The 23,247-nt window shown below is 34.6% G+C and overlaps 2 protein-coding genes and 1 pseudogene across 2 annotated transcripts; all 3 read right to left on the reverse strand.

The window, feature by feature from the left end:
• Positions 1 to 5,222: 5,222 nt before the first annotated feature.
• On the reverse strand, positions 5,223 to 12,647 carry LOC128193981 (clathrin heavy chain 1-like; annotated as a pseudogene).
• LOC128193982 (uncharacterized) lies at positions 9,874 to 10,817 on the reverse strand. The gene is made up of 2 exons (XM_052868233.1): positions 10,163 to 10,817; positions 9,874 to 9,926 (listed from the first exon to the last, which is right to left on the reverse strand). The coding sequence occupies exons 1-2, from the start codon at positions 10,815 to 10,817 to the stop codon at positions 9,889 to 9,891; spliced, it is 693 nt and encodes a 230-aa protein (XP_052724193.1). The 3' UTR covers positions 9,874 to 9,888.
• A 4,613-nt stretch (positions 12,648 to 17,260) lies between the features above and the next one.
• On the reverse strand, positions 17,261 to 21,825 carry LOC108347318 (GTP cyclohydrolase 1). Its single transcript, XM_017586485.2, has 2 exons — positions 21,581 to 21,825; positions 17,261 to 18,612 (listed from the first exon to the last, which is right to left on the reverse strand). The coding sequence occupies exons 1-2, from the start codon at positions 21,792 to 21,794 to the stop codon at positions 17,447 to 17,449; spliced, it is 1,380 nt and encodes a 459-aa protein (XP_017441974.2). The 5' UTR covers positions 21,795 to 21,825; the 3' UTR covers positions 17,261 to 17,446.
• Positions 21,826 to 23,247: the final 1,422 nt, after the last annotated feature.

The following is a 23,247-nucleotide window of genomic DNA, read 5'->3' on the forward strand; positions in this document are numbered from 1 at the left end:
ATATATATACATATATATATATATATACGTGTATATATACATACCTATATATACATGTATATGTATATACATATACATACATGTATATGTATATACATATACATGTATATGTATATACATATACATGTACATGTACATGTATATACATATACATATATACATGTATATGTATATACATATACATATATACATGTATATGTATATACATGTATATGTATATACATATACACGTATATATGTATATGTATGTATATATATGTATATATATATATGTATGTATATATATATATGTATATATATATATATGTATATATATATATATATATATATGTATGTATATATATATATATATATATGTATATATACATAAATATAAACTTTAAAATGGAAAGTGGTTATTGGATGGCAATCTTAAGGTAAGCTCCGTTGAGGGAGCTCTGGTACGGAATGCAGGAGGCATAGGTGGAGGGATTTGTTGTTCATCTCTTTCGTCGTCGATGATGATCCGAATGGGGAACAGATCCAGCAGCCTCATTGCCCTCATAACTACCCAGTCATATTCTTTCAACAAAAATTTGTATGTCAATAATAGAAAAGGAAGAGTAAAATTCAACAAAAATAGAGATATGATCAGAGTTCTTACCATACATGTATCGCGGCAGCAAAGAAAAGATAGTGCCAGTGGGGTCTATCTCTGCTTGCATGCGCCTGACCCGATTGCCATGGTTGTTGAACCAGCATTGCACGTTATATTCGCCGGCTTCTTCGAAAGTCCTTAGTCGAGACGCAATCTCGAAGACTTGGGCTCTGCTTGGGTGTGTGATCCCATAATTGTATATGTTGGTCATCATCTTGATCTGATCATCAGTAAGACGCCACCGCTGACAGGTGGATCTCTCTATTTCCATCTCACTCATCTTTCCTCTCGAAGTATTCTAAAACATAAAATTAAAAAAATAATAATAATAAAATAAAAAGAACAATAACAAAACAAAAAGCATAACATAAAAAAAAATATATTAGATTCTTAGTTCAGTGTTTTCTTTATTTGTTTTTGTTTCCTTTTATGTTTATTTTGTCTAGTCAGTCTTTGATGTTTCAGTGTCTAGTCTCAGATCCGTTTCACGGTCCTTGCAAAAGGGTCCTAAAAGGATCTATGTCCCGTTGTCCTTGTCCATGTTGCTCATGTAAATTAAGTTTCTGTGTTTATTCAGTTTTAAGTGGGGTACGTGGCGTTGTTATACCCGATTGTCTCTGCCATACCTTCATCGGATCTATGTCCAGTCTCATATATTTGATTGAAGGTATGACAGAGACAATCGGGTAGAACAACGCCACGTACCCCACTTAAAACTAGATAAACACAGAAACTTAATTTACATGAACAACATGGACAAGGACAACTGGAGATAAATCCGTTTAGGACCCTTTTGCAAGGACCGTGAAACAGATCTGAGACTGGACACAGAAATATCAAAGACTGACTGGACAAAATAAACCTAAAAGGAAACAAAAACAAATAAAGAAAACACTGAACTAAGAATCTAATTTTTGTTATGTTATGCTTTTTGTTTTTTTTTTGTTCTTTTTATTTATTTTTTTTTTATTTATTTTTTTATTTTTTTTAGAATACTTCGAGAGGAAGGATGAGTGAGATGGAAATAGAGAGATCCACATGTCAGCGGTGACGTCCTACTGATGATCAGATCAAGATGATGACCAACATATACAATTATGGGATCACACACCCAAGCAGAGCCCAAGTCTTCGAGATCACGTCTCGCCTAAGGACTTTCGGAGAAGCCGGCGAATATAACGTGCAATGCTGGTTCAACAACCATGGCAATCGGGTCAGGCGCATGCAAGCAGAGATAGACCCCACTGGCACTATCTTTTCTTTGCTGCCGCGATACATTTATGGTAAGAACTCTGATCATATCTCTATTTTTATTGAATTTTACTCTTCCTCTTCTATTATTGACATACAAATTTTTGTTGAAAGAATATGACTGGTAGTTATGAGGGCAACGAGGTTGCTGGATCTGTTCCCCATTCCGATCATCATCGACGACGAAAGACACGAACGACAAATTCCTCCACCTATGCCTCCTATATTCCGTACCAGAGCTCCCTCGACGGAGCTTACCTTAAGATCGCCACCTAGTAACCACTTTCCATTTTAAAGTTTATATTTTTAGCTTCTTTTTTTTTATGTTTTTGTTGGCCGAGTGTGGCTAGAATTTGAATAAGGACTGTAATATGGACACTTATTTTTTTATGTTTTTAATTTATTTTTTTTATTTTATTATTACGAGTGTCCGAACTCAAACTGACAATAATATGTATTTATGTTTTTGTTTTTATTATGTTTTTTTTTTTAATTTCATGCTCAATTTAAAAATTAACATCATTGCATATGCACCGATGATTGTACCATGGGATTCTACTACATTTGGAAGACATGTTGAGATTCCATTGCACTTGCAATAGACCAATGTTATGGAGCTTACGTCGGGGAGAGAAGAGATTAATATTTCACTCGTTCAGTTGTAGATGCAAGCTTAGGAGAACTTTTTTATATAAAATTGATTTATCAAGTTACTTATATCAGATCATTTCTTGATTTCAGGTATATGTTTGGTGTCAGTATCAAGATAGGGTTCAATGATGTATATGGTTTCACTAACCCCAAATGACTCGTGAAGGAAATAGATTTGATGACATTCAAGCATACATCACCAGCAATTTTGCAATGGGGAAGGAGATATATTTTCTCCCTTATATACTTGGATAAGTGAAGTTTATTAATTTTAAAGTTTCATTTATGATTTTAGTATATGACAATTAAATTATTACCAATTTCATGCATCATTGGCAGCTACTTGTAATCTTCATACCGGAGAACATTGTTGTATGATTTTGTTTATTACACAAGTCTTCTCCCAACCTTCTTAGACAAGTAGTAGATTAGCAAGAACCTCAATGTTTGAACTTTCTTTGTTATATAAATGTATGCTAAAGTAATTATTTTCTTAATTAGGATATAGTAAGTTCTAAGTTTATGCTTCTAAGTTGATTTATGCTTTGTAAAATATTATAAGTTTAACTTTGTATATTGAATAGATTTATGCTTCTAAGAAGTTGATTTATGATTACATTGAATGGATTTATGTTTTAATATAATTTTTATTGAAAATATTAGCTTGTGGATTGTTCTGGACTGTTCTGGTTATTAAATGTATGCAGTTTGTTTCTACAGTTGGGAATGTTGCATAAACGAACTTGTTCTTAAAACAAACAGGGGAATATGCCTCGATTATGACCATAACTGAGACAGAAAACCCTGTATGGCATCGGTTCAAGTCACAACCGAGGTAGAAAGACTGGCAAAAAAGCAAAAAAAATAAAAATAAAAAACATTCTACTGCCTCGGTTGAGACCTGAATCGAGGCAATAGAGTCCGAGATATTGCATCGGTTCAAAAGGAACAGAGGCGAAAAGTCATTTGAAAAGAAAAAATAAAAAAAGCAAAAACCATATTGTTGCGGTTATCCTTGAACCGAGGCAAAATCCTACTTTTTTTTTGCCTCGCCTCTATTTGTCTCAATTTAAGAACCGTTGCCTATGAGCGAAAATAATTGTTATCATTTCCCTTGACTGTACTAGTGATTGAAGGTCTACTAAAGAAGTTCAAGACGAATGATTGTAAACTTGTCGTTACCCCGTTGGTGCTAAACGAGAAGCTACAAAAAGATGATGGAGCACAGGAGGCAAATGCATCATGTACAAAAGCTTAATTGGTAGTCTTCTCTATTTCACAACCACACAACTAGACATTATGTATGCTACAAGTTTTCTATCAAGATTCATGCAAAAGCCAAGTCAGATTCATTATGAAGTAGGAAAAAGAATTTTAAGTACAAGGCACCAAGGAGTTTGGTATATGGTACAAAACCATGACTAACTCAAGGATGACTGGCTACACAAATAGTTATTGGGCAGGATTAATGAACGAAATGAAGAATATGTCAGGATATGCTTTCTCACTAGGATCAAGTATTTTATCTTGGGCATCAGAGAAGCAAGCAACTGTGGCACAATCAACAGCAGAAACAGAGTATATAGCAGTTGCTAAAACCACGAGTCAAGCAATATGGCTACAAAGAATACTCGAAGAAATGGGTGAACCACAAGATGGACTGATTATTATCTATTGCGACAACAAATCGATTATAGCAATAGCTAAAAATTCAGTTCATCATCAAAGAACAAAACACGTAGGCATTAAATATCACTTTATTCGAGATGAAGAAACAACTAAACAAATTCGACTCGAGTACTGTCCAACAAAAGACCAAATTGCTGATATTTTTACGAAGGCTACCAAGGCCAAGAATTTTACCGAATTTGCATTAAGAAGGAGTATTAAAGTGTAATACAAATTCTAGAAGAATGTAGAAACTCCATAGATAAAAGAATTGAAATATAATACAAGTTCTAGAATATTGTAAAAAAAAACTAAGATAGGAAGAAAAATCAAGAAAATTCTACATAGATAAAAATCTAGGACAATCCACATAAGTTGTGGTTAGCATGTTCTAGAATAATTTATGGGTCTATAAATACCCATGAACTCTACCATTTGATGTTAAAAGCCAACATCTAACACATGTAAGCCAACATCTATTACAACTAAAAACAACACAACCTTAACATACTAACACAAAAGTCCAAAAAAGAAAAGCAAAAGAACAAAATGCCTAGTTTCTTGATATCAATAACTTACATATATATATATATATATATATATATATATATATATATATATATATATATATATATATATATATATATATTCAGTTTTTTTCTTTGAACATGATGAATTGCTTTAATGTGTCCATAACCTCATGTGATGAGTCCTTTATTCTCCTAAAATCAACGAGATGGCCGCTAGCAATAATGGTGTGGGGTGCACAAATTAATTTCAGTTGCATTATAAAATTATAGATTTCAGATGTGAGAATTGTAGTTTTCTATTAATCAATTATTTGGAATCCAGTCCTTGTTTTAAAACATGATTTAACTTCTTAGTGTAGAGTTGTCATGATGAAAACCTCTTTTTTCCTAGATAGGAACTGCATATGTCGTGGTGAGTGCTGCGGGTGTCAATATAGATAACGAAAGCATAATAACTTGGTATCTTAGTCTTTAAATAAAACATGTTGAATGAAATGTTGCTAAAGAATGGATTAATATGGCGTTGAAACTGAATTTGGTACCTGATCAATGAAATAAACAAGCAACTCCTCAGCAAGTTCACGGTCATCAGATTGTGAAGTTGTCTCCATGGCGTCTTTGTAAAGGTTATCCATTTTAGACAATGCAATAGACTGCTTCCATCTACCTGCCTGCTTGTAAATGTAAGCAGCAACATGCCTAATCTCAAGAAACTCATGCTTTTCAATCTGTATTTCAGAATAATAGATAATCTATCAGCTTCCTAATATTGAATTGAAAATAGTCAACACTGAATTAATGCAACTAACCTTCTGTGCAAGGCCTAATTGGTCAAATTTATCATGCAAATCAATTGACTCGCGCAATCTATCATAGTCTTCCTCCTCGACATATATTTCATTCAGGGCTTCATTAACAGCAGACACATTGTTACTCTAAACTGTAACCACGTATGGCTTGACAAGACAGAGATGACCAACCTATAATACAATGCAGGGAAAACATTCATTAGTGAAATAGAAAAAAAGGTTATAGAGTAAAAAACTGATCAAACTGTTGCCAGTATTAAAGCTACCTTTCGCATGACCTCTTCCAAGTCATCCACCTACTAAATTCACAATCAAAATTGACTGAACAAGCATCCGAAAGAGTATAAGCTCATAAGCAGCAGACTCAAGTAATGTTCACAAAATCTTCCAATAACAAGTTCACAGCATATTTATACATTGTAGTATACTATTTCCCCATTACATTTTGAACGAACAAATTATTCAACCTTTATAATTTGGAATCAGATGACAGCTAAATAAAAATATCGAGTTAATTTAAAAATTTAGTTAATGAATTGTCAAACAAAAACAACAATTTACCTTAATAATGTTAAGCCCACATATTTGGGCCAAAAGGAACTCCTCTGCATCAATACAGGCAAAGCAAACTTCCTTCCATGTTTTTGCACTGTTAACTTTCCTTGCTGCATCAACTGCACCTTGGAACTATTTTAACTTCACAAGTGTAACTGCTAACTTGGTCCAGTTAGATATAAAGGCAAATATGATTTTGGCAGCTTCATATAGTTCTCATCATATAGATTGGCTACATTTGGCATAAGAACGAACTCCTCAATGTCACCGAGCCTATCAATCTCTGCATATGCATAAACGAGCTCACTGTCCACCTTGGGTTCTTTAGTCTTCTGTCGAGCCATCAGCAAGTATCTCACCAAGTCATGGTAAACATTAGAATCTTCAGAAGCACGGATAACATATAAAAATTGTGTAGTACTATCGTCTGCTCGTATAAAGGACTCATGGCATCACTTACTAGTCCCATATAATTGAGCCTCAATAGCCATTTCTCCAACTGCATGCCCATCAAAATTATCCAGTCTATTAATATAATCCATAACTCTGAATGGATCAGCCTTTATTGCTGTTAAAATAAGTATATTCTGCAGATTAAAGTTGCCACTGAATGCAGAATTATGAAGGACGATCTTCTCAAGAAGCTCAATCAATTCATGAGGTAGATCAGCAGTCATGAAAGCCTTAACAGCAGCAGATACTTGTTCAGGGCTCTTGCTTTCAGGCAGAGCTGTAGATACAACTTGATCAATTAGTTGCCTTCTGTAGACATTATCAGGGTTAAGAACTTTGTCCCTCTTAGAGAATTTAGAGAAAGAAACTCTCTTTTTATTATCTTCACTTACATCTAATACACAGTAAACACATACTTATACAATAAAGAAGAAACAGTAATCAATAGTAAATAGTAGGCTCCTATTGAGTCTATATCTAAAAACATATTACATTTCAACACTCTCCCTCAAGCTGGAGCATATAAGTCATATGCCCCAAGCTTGGAACATATGAATTGAATTCTAGGCCCCTTAGAGATTTGGTCAACATGTCTCCGAGTTGTTCATTAGAGTTGACAAATTCAGTAACCAGTTCCTTTGACAACAACTTCTCTCTAATAAGATGACAGTCAATTTCTATGTGTTTCGTCCTCTCATGAAACACAGGATTGGAGGAAATGTGTAAAGCTGCTTGATTGTCACAGTACAGTTTCATTTGCTCACTTTCACAAAACTTCAATTCTTGAAGAAGTTGTCTAATCCACACAAGTTCACATGTAGTTAGAGCCATAGATCAGTATTCAGCTTCAGCACTAGATCGAGCAACAACGTTTTGTTTCTTACTTTTCCAAGATACAAGGTTCCCACCAAGTAAAACACAATATCCTGTAGTAGATCTTCGATCAATTGGACTACCAGCCCAATCTGCATCACAATATCCTTCAATCCGAGTGTTTCCCTTGTTCTCATACAACAGTCCCTGTCCCGGGCTTCCTTTTATGTATCTGAGAATGCGAAGTATTGCATTCCAATGATCAACATGTGGATTTTGCATAAATTGACTCACAACTCCAATTGGATAAGAAAGATCAAGTCTTGTTATGGTAAGATAAATGAGTTTTCCAACTAGCCTTCTATATTTCTCTGGGTCTGAGAAAGGTTCACCCTGATCTCTCATTAACTTTTGATTTGGGTCCATGGGATTATCAATGGGCTTGCAATTTGTCAGACCTGTTTCCTCTAAAATGTCAAGAGCATATTTCCTTTGTGAAATGATGACACCTTCTTTTGATTGTGCCACTTCAATACCAAGAAAATATTACCCAGATCTTTAGTTTGAAAGTGATTGAACAAATGATTCTTTAACTGATTAATTCTAGTGATGTCATTCCCTGTAATAACAATATCATCAACATACACCATGAGATAAACACATTTGTTAGGAGAATTGTGACCATAAAACACTGAATGATCCGCCTCACAACGTTTCAATCCAAATTTTTCTAAATTTACCAAACCAAGCTCGAGGTGATTGCTTTAAGCCATAAAGGGAACGACGCAACTTACAAACTAATCCAGACTCCCCCTGAGCAACAAATCCAGGAGGTTGCTCCATGTATATCTCCTCTTCCAGATCACCATGAAGGAAGGCATTTTTAATGTCTAACTGATAAAGAGGCCAATGACGAATGGCAGCCATAGCAAGCAAAATACGAACGGTACTGGTTTTAGCCACAGGAGAAAAAGTATCACAATAGTCTTGGCCGTAAACTTGAGTATAGCCATTAGCTACCAATCGAGCTTTAAGGCGATCAATTTTACCAGTAGGACCAACTTTAACAGTATAAATCCATCTACAACCAACAGGCTTCTTATCAGGAGGAGGAGGGACAAGATCCCAAGTGCCATTGTGTTCAAGTGCCTTCATCTCATCAACCATGGCTTGTCGCCATCCAGAATGACCAAGTGCCTCATGAATATTATTAGGAACCTTAGTCGATGATAATGACGAAACAAAGGAGAAATATGTAGGAGACAAATTATGATAACTCACAAAATTATAAATAGGATATGGATTGCGAGTAGAACGAATACCTTTCCGGAGGGCAATGGGCCAGTTATCATCTGAATCAGTAGAAGGTGAAGATGATGAAGGATCCATGGTTTGAGGATCTGATGCAGAAGGATCTGAGTCTCGAGGATCGTTAGTGTTAGGAGTTCGAGATTGGGTTCGACATTGATATGTGATAAGAGGTGGAGGAACAATGTTATTTGGATTTTGATTTTGAGGTACAGAATCAGGAATAATTAGAGGATCACATGTTGGTAAAGGAAACATTTGTTGAGTAGAGGAACGATCCTCCATGGAGGAAGGGAAAAAAGGTGTATCCTCAAAGAATGTGACATCAGCTGACATATAATATCTCTTGGTGGAGGGAGAATAACATTTATACCCTTTCTGAAGACGAGAGTATCCTAAGAAAACACACTTGATAGCTTTTGCTGAGACCTTATCAAGACCTAGAGAAACATTATGAACAAAACACATACACCCAAATACACGTGGGGAAACATGGTATAAAGTGTCGTTGGGAAAAATGGCAGAGTGAGGAATTTTATTATTAAGAGAGGAAGAAGGCATCCTATTGATAAGAAAACAGGCAGTGAGGACTGCATCGCCCCAATGATGTACATGAACATTAGTATTCAACATTAAGGAACGTGTAGTTTCAATGAGATGTCTATTCTTTCTTTCTGCAATGCCATTTTGTTCTGGAGTGTGAGGACAGGTTGACTGGTGTAAAATTCCTTGGGAAGATAAGAATGAAGAAAATGCTAGAGAGAAGTATTCCTTAGCATTATCACTTCGAAGAATTTTAATTGTCCTCCCAAATTGGTTCTTAATTTCAATAAAAAAAGACTTGAATATGGACAAAAGTTCATATCTCTCTTTCATTAAATAAACCCAAGTACATCAAGAGAATTCATCAATAAAAGTTATAAAATAATTAAAACCAAATGAAGTAACACGACTTGGTCCCCAAACATCTGAATGAATTATTGAAAAAGGAAAATCACACTGTGTCTCAGATCTTTTAGGATAGGAAGATCTAACATGTTTTCCTAATTGACAAGATTCACAATCTAAGACTTGGATGTTTTTGAGACTTGGAACCATCATCTTCAACTTGAACAAACTTGGATGGCCTAGACGATCATGCAAAAGTTTGGGGGATGAAGTGGTAAAGCAGGAAACTGAGAAATGAGGTTTTAAGAAATAAAGTCCTTGAGACTCATGTCCTTCTCCAATCAGACGACCTATCCCATGTTCCTGTATAACAAAAGAATTGGCCATAAAGGTTATGGAACAATTTAAGGTACGAGTCAACTGACTCAAAGAGATTAAATTGTATGGACAATTGGGAACATAGAACACAAAATTTAAACTTAGTGAAGGAGATAAGGAAACTGTTCCAGTTCCCTGAGATTTCACTTTAGATCCATTGGCAAAGGTAATAAGATGAGGAATTCTTGGAGAAGACAATGAAGAAAATGAAGTAATGTTACCAGAGATATGGTCTGAGGCACCTGAGTCCAGAATCCATGGATTATGACCTTCCACAGATTGAGATAGGCTGGCTGTAGGCACACTAGTCATGACAGAGGATTGGCCAGGATTAGAAGGTTTTCCAGACTTGTAACGTAAAAATTCTTCATACTCTTCATTTGAAATTCTGGATTCTAGATCACCAGATTTAGACACATGAGCAACTTTGTCTGGATATCCATGTAGAACATAACATTTGTCTCGAGTATGGCCTAGTTTCTTACAGTATGTGCATTGAGGAGGACGTATGCTAAGACCACCACGTCCTCGGTTGCTTCTGCCTCCTCCTCTTCCTTGTGGCACTCCTCTTCCTTGTGGCACTCCTCTTCCTTGTGGCATTATCATAGCTGATGTTCCAATAACATCGATTGAATTCTCATCTTTCACCAATGGAGGTACTCGAAGAAGTCGAGTAACCAAACCATCCATTGAAGGGATTTGATCACCAGCTAAAACTTGATCACGTACATGATCATAATCGGAGTGTAAGCTTCTCAGAATTAGGACCATGTAAAACTTGTCAAGCTTTTTATTGATCCCTTCTAATGAATCAGCTACAAAGAAGTTCTTCAATTCTTCTACAGCAGCCCGAGCCTTTGCTATATGAGAAACCATGTCATGGTTGACTTATTTTAGAGAAGCTACTTTTTGGGTTACATCAAAAAGACGTTGTACATCATTAGCAAAAATATCTTCTGCCTTTTCCAGAATGATGAACATGTCTTATAGGGTCTCAAGATATCTAGAACCTCTTGCTCCACTGAATGCCACAAAAGTGCGCATAACTGAAAATCTAATTTTTACCATTGAGATTTTTCTTCATCTGGAACCATAGAGATATCTTGTTCAAGATGATCATGGTGTCCTTGACCAAGAAACCATAATTCCACTGCAGAATACCAAGATAAATAATTTTTCCAATTGAGTTTTGCAGATGTGATGATAGGAGTTGCAGATAGAGAGGAATTAATTCCAGTAGTAGATGCCATTACAGATATGGAAAATGAACCAAACTTGGAGAGAGAAAACCCTAGGTGTCAACTACACCCCCTAAAACAGTGAAGTAAGGTCCGAAACAGGCTCAGGAGAGTGAGGCGAGCGGAACCCTAGGTGCGCGGTGAAATTCCGACCAACATAGGGCGGCGCGTGAACAGTACACACGCGAGATCTGGCGAACTTCGGCAGCGCGTGAAGACGATGCAGGGACGGCGACCACCAGGGTTGGGTCGCGCTCACGGAGGCGCACAAAACCCCTAAATTTTCCTGAGAAAATGAGATACCGACGGCGACGGCGGCGACGACGACGGCGGCAGCTGGTAGTTGACGGCGTCTACAGAAGAGAGCCTCGGTGCTAGGCTCTTGATACCATCTTAGAGAATTTAGAGAAAGAAACTCTCTTTTTATTATCTTCACTTACATCTAATACACACTAAACACATACTTATACAATAAAGGAGAAACAGTAATCAATAGTAAATAATAGGCTCCTACGGAGCCTATATCTAAAAACATATTACATTTCAACAGTCCCAAAGATCAACATCCATTCTCTCAACAACATATCTGTAATCCAAACAAATGCGTTTAATCATTGGATCCAATGATAATTGTTTAGAGAAAAAAATATATAAATATAACCCAGAAACCTTGCTAATTCTCTTCTAATTAACGTCATGAAATCTCCAGACTCAACTTCACATCAAAATTATTCCTCACGCTGAAAACAATGTAAAATATAGTACTCAATCCCATAAAAATTTAGCACCGTTACTTTACCTTGGAAACATATAAACTCATGCTACCACAGTTCAAACATCATAAACCCCTGCACAAATATATACCAACCAGAAACGAAACAAAACCCCATTCCCTTATCCAAAAAGAATACCCAAAATATATTCTCAATTCAAACAACTCACAAATGAACATGACAAAACATAAAACACAACATAAGAAACCAAATTTGACCGAAACTTACCTTAATATCAATTCAAATGTTCTCAAAATGCACCTCAATAGCTAACAAACGAATAACATCTCCCGAACCACACTGTTACATGCCAATGACATTAGATGGGTTAAATTAGGGTTTTCTGAATTTTCAATTTTAGGGCTTTATGAATGAATGATGAGAGAGGGTATTACTTACCAGATGCTCTGACCGTCACCGACAACGCCAAGGCCAGAGAGAGTGACACCGAGATGGACTGACGGCGAGAAAGAGTAATGACGACAGGGTGTGAAAGCCAGTAGGAGTGATACGGAGATGCACTCACGGCGAGAAGAAGACAACCTTTCAAGGAGGAACGGACTAATGGCGAAGCACTGTAGGAGTGATTGGTCGAGTGAGGCTCACGAAAATCAGAACGAGGAAGAATGAGAAATGAGAACGATGATGAACGGGAAGTGAAAATGGGAAGTGAAAACGAGACCCAGAACAAAACGAAAACCTACATTTCTACTTTTATTTTTATTAATTTTTAATATTTTTTTTTTAATTTCGTATATAATATCTGTAAGTAATGCTTCTTGATATTAGTCACGAATTTTAATTTTAAATGCTTCCATACGGATTAGATAATGTTAGATATAAAAATATATGCAACTAAATTTGTATGTAACTCTCTTTTCAACGTTGGTATGTAATATTTGTGTTACATACAAATCGAAATTCGTATGTAAATATATGTAAATATGTGTAAATATATGTAAATAATTCTTATTTATTTTGTAGTGACAAATGAAAATTTTATTAAATGGCTCTATTAATAGAATTCAAAGAAACAAATACAACTTTTATTCTTTAACAAACTCTTAAATAATTACATTAATAAATCTCTGTGTTACCTATTCAACGATCACAATTTTATATAATAAACAAACTTAATCTAAGTTGACACTATGTCAAAATCATTTGCAATGATAAAAGGTTTTTCAAACTCAACGAGCACCAAGTTTAATAAACTTTAATAAATCTTCTAACACACTATCTTCAGAGTGACGAAGTTTCAAATTAAACTCTAGTGACTACAGCACAGATGCTAAAGTAGCATTTGGACTCTCCAAGCCGGTCCATTTAACACAAAAACCATTGAATATATAATAATACATAAAGGATCCATGGACAACAAATCCTTATGTCGCATTCTTTAAAGTGCATGTTAATGAAAATAATAACATGCAGTAAATACATTGATTCAAAATAACAAAATATCAAATCTAATCCTGCTTTGATCGTTTGAAACTTTTTTACCATGGTACACCAAATAGCATAACATTAATTATATCAATACATTGGCATACATACCCAGATATTTCATCCAGAATGATAATTTTAGACTATCTATTTAGTGTAACAATAATTAGTGTTTAGCGTGTTCTATCTACTAAATTATGTTTGTCTTGTTTATAAACAGAGAAGGAAAAAACTGTTTAAACTTATTATTCAATTCCCTTCAATATGTTATTCATTTCTTAATAACCAAAAGTACTAAGTTTGATCCTTCATCCAAAATTGCCATGCATGTTGTATTGTAATCCTCACACAAAATATGTACATAGATGACTAGAGAAATCGAACATTCGCAAAGGAAATATTAGAGGAAATGGATTTCTCTATTAAATATTAAAGATATTAGGAAAAGGAATTCAAATACGGATATAACAAAAAGGATCGCGATATTCTAACAACGCAATTTTGACAAAAAATTGACAACCTTACGTGTCAAAAGGCTATGGGATTATTTAAAATATTTTTTTTTTCGTTAAAGTTGACAATGAATTTGGCTTCCGAAAATGTCCCTCTCATTTTTGTTTTCATTCTTCTCCACTGTTGCATTTTGGTTTTCATTTTGTGTGTGTTTTCTCTCCTTTCTCTCTTTCTCTCTCATGAAGGAAGCTTCATCTTCTCCGGCGAGACTCCGGTGAAGCAATGGAAAGCTCCGGTAACAAGGTATTTTCTTTTCCCTTTCCATTTTCCGTTTCCCATTTTCCATTTCCCATTTTTCATTTCCCTTTTTTTCCTTTTCACTTACTCCATTTTCATCCTCTCTTTAACCTCTGTCACCGTTCCCTCTCCTTTCTCTCTCCAAGCTTTCTCCTTTCTCTCTTCAAGCTCACTCCTTTCTCTCTTCAAGCCTTCTCCTTTCTCTCTTCAAGCTCTCTCCTTTCTCCCTTCAAGCTTTCTTTTTTCTCTTTCGTTTCTATTTATTTTAGCTTCATCTTCTTCGGCGAGGCAACCCAGCGAGAAACATGTTCTCCTTTATATTGATTTTGTTGTGGGAAATGGAAAACTCTGGTGACTTTGGTGATGAGAGCAAGATATCTCCACTATTCTTTTTCCCCTTTCGCGTTTTCCCTTTCCCCTTTTCCACTTCCTCTTTCCCATTTTCCATTTAGCCTTTCCCCTTTCCTCTTTGCCAATTTGTGTTTCTTGTTTTGTTAATTATTTTTTGGATTGTTCTAACATGAATTTTTTTTATGCAGTTGTGTGTGCAACATTCTTTCACAACCAAGTTTATTGATGTTTTGAATGGAAGATTAACTCATGAGGAGAGGAATGTCTACTTGATAAAATTATGGAATGTCCACTTTCCAATCATGCTGACGTTAATATTTTAAAAAATTATTGTAATAGATTGTATTGAACATTTCCAATTCACAACATATTTTTTCAATGTTAATATTCATGGATTGAACCAAAATATGTTCTCATCATAGAATGTTAATGGATTTGATACACATGACCATTAAACTCACTCAACCATCTCAAAAGTTGGAAAAAAGTCACCAAAAACACAGGCAAAACCATCATGGGGAGTCCAGTTGAACTACCTTGGTTTAAACACCTATAAAAGCCCCTGTCAATCAATTGCAGTGACAAAAATAGAAAAAAATCACCCATAGGGACAGAAAAATGACCCTGGGAGTGTTGTTCATCCAGGTGGGGAGTATAATTGAAGTTTCTGTACAAATGACAATTTTTTCTCTAGTAATCGATTACAGGGGTCTTGTAATCGATTACCAGAGAAAAAATTGTCATTTGTACAGAAACTTCAACTGTACTCCCCACCTGGATGAACAGTACTCCCCATGCTCTAAGAGGGAAAGATATACGTATAAGATAACATGCTGTCAACTTTGACCTTTGTTGACAATTTTAATCATAAATTTTTCCACAGACCTCCAAATGATGTGATTCTTTTTTTATTAGATAGTAGACTCAAAAAATTTTCCAATGACTACTAATTTATAATTTTTGGACATCTGAGTAGGTACAGTTAATTCCTTAAAGTTAATGTTTTATATATTTCTACCACCTCTGACTTTTGCTGGTTGTTTTCCTCAAAACTTTCTCTACCGAACTCCAAATGAGTTGATTCTTGTTTTGTTGGAAAGCTCTTTGAGTCTAGATTCCAACAAAACAAGAAGCAAGTCATTTGGAGTTCGGTGAAGAAATTTAAGAACAAAACAAGTAGCAAAGGTCAGAAAAACAGAGTTGGGGAGCAGTGTTCATCTAGCTCAGGAGTACAGTTGAAGTTTCTGTAAAAATTACTCTTTTTCCTCTGGTAATCGATTACAAGACCCCTGTAATCGATTACCAAAGGAAAATGGGTATTTTGTACAGAAACTTCAACTGTACTCCCTAGCTAGATGAACATTACTCCCTATTCTCTATTTTTGTTGAATTTTTCATTTTTTGAGATGGGTAAGTGAGTTAAATGTTATTGGGTGTGCTCCCTGCACGAATAATGAGGTTAGGTCATTGATTTCTTCAAAAAAAGTGTCCATTTAGGTGGTTTTCTCCAACTGAGGTGAGGTGCATGATCATTGTTTGTTCGTCATCATTGACACAGGACTGATGTTGTTGTAATCGATTACAGGGAGCTGGTAATCGATTACCAGTGGAAAAATCCCCTTGTGTACCAAAAGTTGAGGAGTGCTACCCAGATATGGCCGAAGCACTCCCCAACAGTCATGACGACTGTGTTTTCAAGGTTTTGTGGATTGATCCCCCTATTGGTCATGGTTTAAGGCGTCCACAACAAGCAATTTCAACTTTGGTGAGTCCTATGTAGATGGAAGACCCACGAAGGGTGTTTATAGGTTGAGAGGTAAGGTTCTGCACCATTGACACATGAATGATGCACTTGTAATCGATTACAGGGACCCTGTAATCGATTACCAGTGGAAAAATCCCCTTTTGTACCAAAAGTTAAGGAGTGCTACCCAGACATGGCTGAAGCACTCCCCAGCAGTCCTGACGACTGTGTTTTCAAGTTTTTATGGATTGATCCCCCCTGTTGGCCATGGTTTAAGGTGTCCATAACAAGAAATTTCAAGTTTGGTCAATCCTATGTGGATGGAAGACCAAGTAAAGGTGTTTCTAGGTCGAGAGGTGAGGTCATGCACCCTTCAAACAGGAATGATGCACTTGTAACCAAAGAGGAAGGAACAATGCACCTAAGTGACGAAGGAACAACGGTGCCAGCGGAAAAACGAGAGCTTTGGAAAAATGGCGCACAGAAAGCACTTCAATGGCGTAGAGAGAGAGAGAGACGACTTCCTCCAAAGACACTGGTGGACCCAAGCGACGGACGAACAACGGTGGACAGAGACACCACTTCAATGACGGAGAGAGTTTCAAAGGAAGGAACTTCAATGACGGAGATAGAGTTTTGAAGGATCTTTCGGTGAAGGGGGAGAGAAAGTTTCGAAAAGGGGAGAGAGAGTTTCGAAAAGGGGGAAAGAGAGTTTCGAAAAGGAGGAAAGAGACTTTCGCAGGGTTAGGTTTCAGAAATTAAAAAGCGTCAAAAAGTTTCTGAAAATTATTCCAAAAATGCCCTCCAAAACAAAATGAATCTTTAAAGAAAATTTAATAAAAATAACCAATGACAGTGAGACACGTGTTATTGTCAAATTGTTGTCAAAAATCTGTTGTTGAAGAAACGTTTTCCTAACAAAAATGTAACCTAAGTTTATGAAGATGATGGTATGCCATATTTCACACATTCATCAAACATTTTAGCAGCAACCCTCTTAAAATAGTCAATTCAGAGTAAATTTCAATTCTTATTTGGACTTTTAATATTCCCACATCATACTGAACACGATCGACATTATTACAACGACAACGATAATGGTGAAACCTTAAATATATATATATATATATAATGATGAAAAATGAACAACTGAGAAACCCTTCAGAGTGTGAGCTAGACAATCATCAACTATCTTAGAGAGATTTATGTATCATTTGGAATACTCTCTAAGAATGCGGTTTTTGTAGCAAGGTCAGTCGAAAAGCGTCCCAATGCAGCAATGGTAGCAGTATTACTACCGAACTTCTCAATTCCCCGAGAAATCATACAGGTGTGACTTGCTTCCACCACTACTATCACATTTTCACCTATCAATGCAGAAACCGTTTCTGCGATCTGCTTGGTCACCCTTTCTTGAACCTGCAGCTTAATACCATAAAAGTGCACTATTGACTGCAAGAGCCTTTTCTCAATGGGATGAAACCCTTTGGAAATGTAGTATCCTATGTGAACAACACCATAAAATGGAAGCAAATGATGTTCACACTGTGACAAGAAAGGCAAGTTCAGCTCTGAGTGTATCTTTTCATCAAAACCTACAACCCCATTAGTGTTCAAAGCACCATTCCCAAGCGAACCATTCAGCGCCCTCTCAATGCTACTACATTGGAAGTTCATCAGCCACTTGGTATATCTAGCAGGAGTCCCTTGTAATTCCTTCCTAGTTGGATCCTCACCTAAAGACTTGAGAATTGAAACTACTGCAGTGACCATAGCAGGGTTCATTTCTTGATTCTTTGGTGAAACTTTAGAAGACAAAGAAGGACACCAACAGTGGTCCAATGACCCCTTATCAATAATTTTGTCCTTGTCAATGCCCCTAAAGTTAAGGAGACCGAAAAAGTCAGTCCACAAGTTTGCATCTTTGTTTTGAAAAACACCAGAGCCTGAAGAAACGAGTATTCCCAGGACCCCTTTGTGGTTTGAGTGAAGAGAATTTGATTCCATGTCTGGAAAGGGAATGTGTTTGCATTGAAGCAGAACAGCAACGCCTGTGGGTTGTATTCCTTCATGCAAAGCGGAACAGACCTGATTTGCAAGACGCTGAGGCTCTTGGAGACGTTTTGCAAAGACATCGGTGACACGAGAGAGTTTGCTTAAACCGAGAACTCTTTGAGCAGAAGGGACATAGCCCACATGACACTTGAAATAGAATGGTAGCATGCAAGACTCACAGTAGGAGTAAAAGTCAAGGTCTCTCACAATCACAAGTCCACCTACTCCTCCTGCATCACCAACTTTGTTCTTTTCTACTCCGCCTTCAGGGAATAATGCACCTTCCACAATTTCCTTAACACTTTTAACATAACCTGGGATACCATTCTTGTCAAGATTGGAGCTAAAATATTTGAGAAAACATGATACTTTGTATATGGTTAGTGTTTTACCTTTTTTGAATTTTTGGTTGCTGAATAGATTAGTAGTTAAAGGTTGTTCTAGGAGCTCTACCAAGACGCCATGGATAACCAACCAGCAGAAGCAAAATTTATTGAAAAAGGCAAAGCCATATGTAGAGGGACAAAGGTTTATATATAAGAGTTAGACTTTAACATGGTATCAGAACTAGGTTAGAACTTATATCAGTAAAATTTTATGTTTATTGAGTATATTGTTCCACTCACTATCAAACCGATATTGGATTAGCTATTAATGTTTAGTCTCATACTCGAGATGTATATACCTTGATGTGAGGGGGTACGTTGGATGTCTCACATCAAATAAAGATAAGCTTAATTTAAAGTATATAAGTAGATACAAACCTCACCTTATAAATAAATTTTGTGGAATAGAATTAGGCTTAAAATTTATTTCTTACGATGATGTAATATCTTTTATTAGTCTAGACTTCTTTAACAATAAATTTCAACTTCCTATGTTTATTATTTTAGGTCTTGTGTAGAGTTTGCTTTATATTTATTTATATAGTTTGATTTAGTTCTCTTTATTTTTATTTTTTCTTCTTCTTTTGTAAAATATTTCATAGCATGTGATTATTTAATTTTGAGATGGCAATCTCAATGTGTTATCATATTCCTTGTGATACATAACTTGAATTATTTATATATATATATATATATATATGATTTTGACTCTCAAATTTTATATTAAAATAAAATTTATAATATAACTATAATTATAAATATAAGGATTTTATTAAGTTAATTCATATTACTTTACTTTTTTAGAACAAGCATAGAATGTGACCACCAAAATTTGTTTAGTCATGGAAACAAAATTATTTTGTAGAATGTTTAAATTAAAACAAATTATAGCTTTTCTATGAGAGAGAAAAATATGTCAATAACACTAACACTAGTGTAAAAATAGTTTTTCTTATCATGACTTATTATGGTTGTTATAATTTATTAATATAATAAATGACGTGGTTTCAAAATTGTAAATATGATAAGACTTTCATTGTATGTTATCTTTAGAATAGGCATAGAAAGAGGGTGCGATGATATTTTTATAATAAAATAGAGCTTTCTACGTCGATTATCACCAAAGCTGACATAGAAAGTGGATGTAGTGGTAATTTTGTAATAAAGTATGAGATTTTCTATGTCATTTATACCTAGAACCGATATAAAAAGTTGGTGTCTGTGTTATTTTAAATTTAAAAAACATATATTATGTTGTTCTTCATTATAACCAACAGAGAATCTTTATTTTTCATCTTCTCTCTTCTCCCCCATCGTGCTACACTTCCCTATTCTACTCACATATTCTCCTCCCTTGCAGTGTTGTTGTTGATGCCTTTCAACATCTCCCTCACACTACACTTGGTTGTCACTCTCGTCATCTCCCTCTCGATTGTGGCCTTTGTCATTCTCGAAAAGGTCACTCTCGTTGGTGCTGCTCTCGCCCTTGTAAACCCTTATTGCCTTTAGTGATGCTTGATTTATGGTTTGGGTACTTCCTATCTCGATGGCACTCCATAGGTTTCAATCTTCACCATAGTGGTCTTACTGTTATCCTACATTGTTGTCTTCTCCCTCACAATTGTTTTGTTTCGCTTCTTCTGATTTTTAGGTTAGGAATTCTAAGGTACGAAATTAGTGGGTACTTGGCTGTTTTTATGTCTATTGATTTATGAAATCATTTGTGAAACATAATAACGAAGAGGAGGGAAAGAAAAATAAGGAATGAATGACAATAATAGTGTTGAGTGTTTCAAAGTAACAAACAACAAATAATAGTTAAATTAGGGTTTCATGAAAAATTTGAAAGTGAGACTTTATTTATCCGTTGTCTCTATAATCCAAGTAAAAGTTTAAAACTTTCTATGCTCATTGTATTTATGTAAGTTTTAAAATTCTTCACAAAATGGGGATAAAAGATGATAAGAACAGGTTATAAAGCAAAAATCTCAATAAAATAGTAGCCTGTTTCACCAACTCGTTGTATGATCGTATTAAAGAGGTGAGAAGGATAAATAGAAAAGTTAATATTAATTTGTTTTCTATTACTTTTACAAATTTCTGCGGACATTAAAAATTACCTTAAGAGAGCAAAACTTACTTTTTAATGAAAGCAAAAATCAAAAAGTTCTAGATATACTATAAGGGGGAAAACGAAAATCTAGTGGGACAAATTGCCTCCTATAATGGCCAAGCTGCATCCGTCCCAGATCACTTTATAATAAGTTTCTTTAAGATACTGATTATAAAAAACAAAAAAGCATCACTTTCTATTAAAAAGAATATTCTTTTAATATGTTGTCATAAGATTTATAATAAAAAAATGTTTTAATATTGTTTATCAATACTCCTAAATACCAATAGATCAGAGTCGTCTTAATATTACTAATTAAGTTAGAGTGCGTACTACATCTCACAATGATCATAGTTTAAAGAAAAATAAGAAAATATAAATATTAAAATTAAAAAGAAAAAACTTTTATTTGTATACTAATTTACATATATATAGAAAAAAAAAACAGACCTCCTTGTAGGCCTTCTGAGATCGATTAACAAGTAAAATCCATAACGATGAAAAACCTAATAATATGAAAACATTTTTAAAAGTAAATTTTAAATCTAATGTAGTTTTATAAAACTAGTTTACAAAATGAGATTGACACATGTTAAGATAAGTTTTTAAGTTTAATTAATAATTTGATTTTTATATTTAAATTAAATATTTAATTATTTTGTTAATAACTTGTACTTAATTATATCTCAATTTTCTTTAAAATTGGACAATGACAGCCCTTCTATTATATTATCCTTAAGACCGTTTAGTGAGTAAAGAGAATGCTAAGGGAGGAATAGTCACCTCTGGTTCCTTCACAAAGGGCCTTGGCAACACGAAGTGGTGTTTTTCTAATGCCTTCTCTGTTGATATCTTCTCCTAAACCCATCAACAACACTTTGACAGCATACTGAATGGAAGTTGTAACTATTTCTTTCTCAGAACACTGTTCATCACAGCACAAAGTGACTCCATTTTCAAGCTCAGAGATCAAACCATTCTGACCCAAATGCTCCATTAAAAAACAACACAAATATCAACTCCTCAAGCTAAATACACTACACAACACACCTTGTTTTGCTCATTTTTGTTTTGAGATATGCTTCCTATTTATAGAACAGACATATGCATAAATGGTGACAAGAAGGGAAGGCAGTTTGTGGGTGGGTCAATTAGTGAATAAATTAAAAGAACACGTTTTAATGTTGCGTTTATAGTTTTAAACTAATGGAAATAAAAATGGTTTTCTAAAACTAAACAATCTCATGATTACGATTGAGAATTGAAAGCTGGTAAAAATGTGAGGGAACGACATGACCTTTTCCAAATCTTGCACAACACCTGAGTTAACAGGAACGAGATAAAGAATGCAATGAAATCATAAATGTAACTTTCCAAGTGTGTTGGATAATGCGGTTGGCTTGGAAGTATCTAAATTTAATTAAAATACTTCCATTTGATTTTCTTTTATATAAATTTCATGTACTTTTATAACTTACTGTGTTAAAAAAAAACTTACTCTAATGTGCTATAATTATTAAGAATTTATTTTGAATAATTTTATAAGGCTTTTAATTGGATATGATTCACATTAAGAAAAGTTTGAATTAATTGTCGATCAAATTGCGATGCTATGAGAGTGAGCTTAGTCAACTCTAGTGCAACACAAAAAGTTATTTTTTTTAAAGTTAAAAAATGTAAAATTATTTTTACTTTTTTAATAATTAAATGTTTGCCTGTAATAAAGTTCATTTAATGTTAGATGCTAATAGAATTAACTTAGTCAACTCCAAACGTAAGAGGTTATTTTTTTTATTTAAAAAGAATTAAAAGCATAAAATTATTTAATGACTTTTTTAATGAATTTTTGTTTTCTTAGTGTCACATGACATTAGTCGATAATAGAGTTCGTTTAATTCAAGTACTAATATAATCGACTTGTCTGAATACTAATTTATATGTTATGAATTTATGTATTTTTGTGATAATGAAAAAGAATTATACATTATTTTTATTTTAAAGGTCAAGATTTAAAGATGATAAATTTTCTCGTTCACAATTTTCATCTCTTATTTTTATATAAATCTCACACTGATCATTTTCTTCATTCACATTCATAAATCTCTTCACACTTATCTCCTTCAGTCGTACTTCTCCTTCATTCACACTCATCTCTTTAATCCACATGCATCTCCTTCATCAACACTCTTATTTATTTTATCCACACACATCTCATTCATGAACACTATTCTCATATTTTTCATTTATAATTTTCTCCTCTTTATTCACACTCATCCTTTTTGTTCACTTATCTCTTTCGTTCACTCATCTTTCTACAATTTTTTTATATATTTTATTTTATAAAAAATGAAGGCATTGTATGAGAAACTTTTTTACCTTTGTCTTTGTGGATGGTTTTTGGACTTGTCTTTTTCTTTTTTTTTTCTTTTGTTTTGTTTTATCTAAACCTT

Source organism: Vigna angularis, chromosome 9, assembly GCF_016808095.1.
Source record: "Vigna angularis cultivar LongXiaoDou No.4 chromosome 9, ASM1680809v1, whole genome shotgun sequence".
In the NCBI taxonomy this organism is placed as follows: Eukaryota; Viridiplantae; Streptophyta; class Magnoliopsida; order Fabales; family Fabaceae; genus Vigna; species Vigna angularis.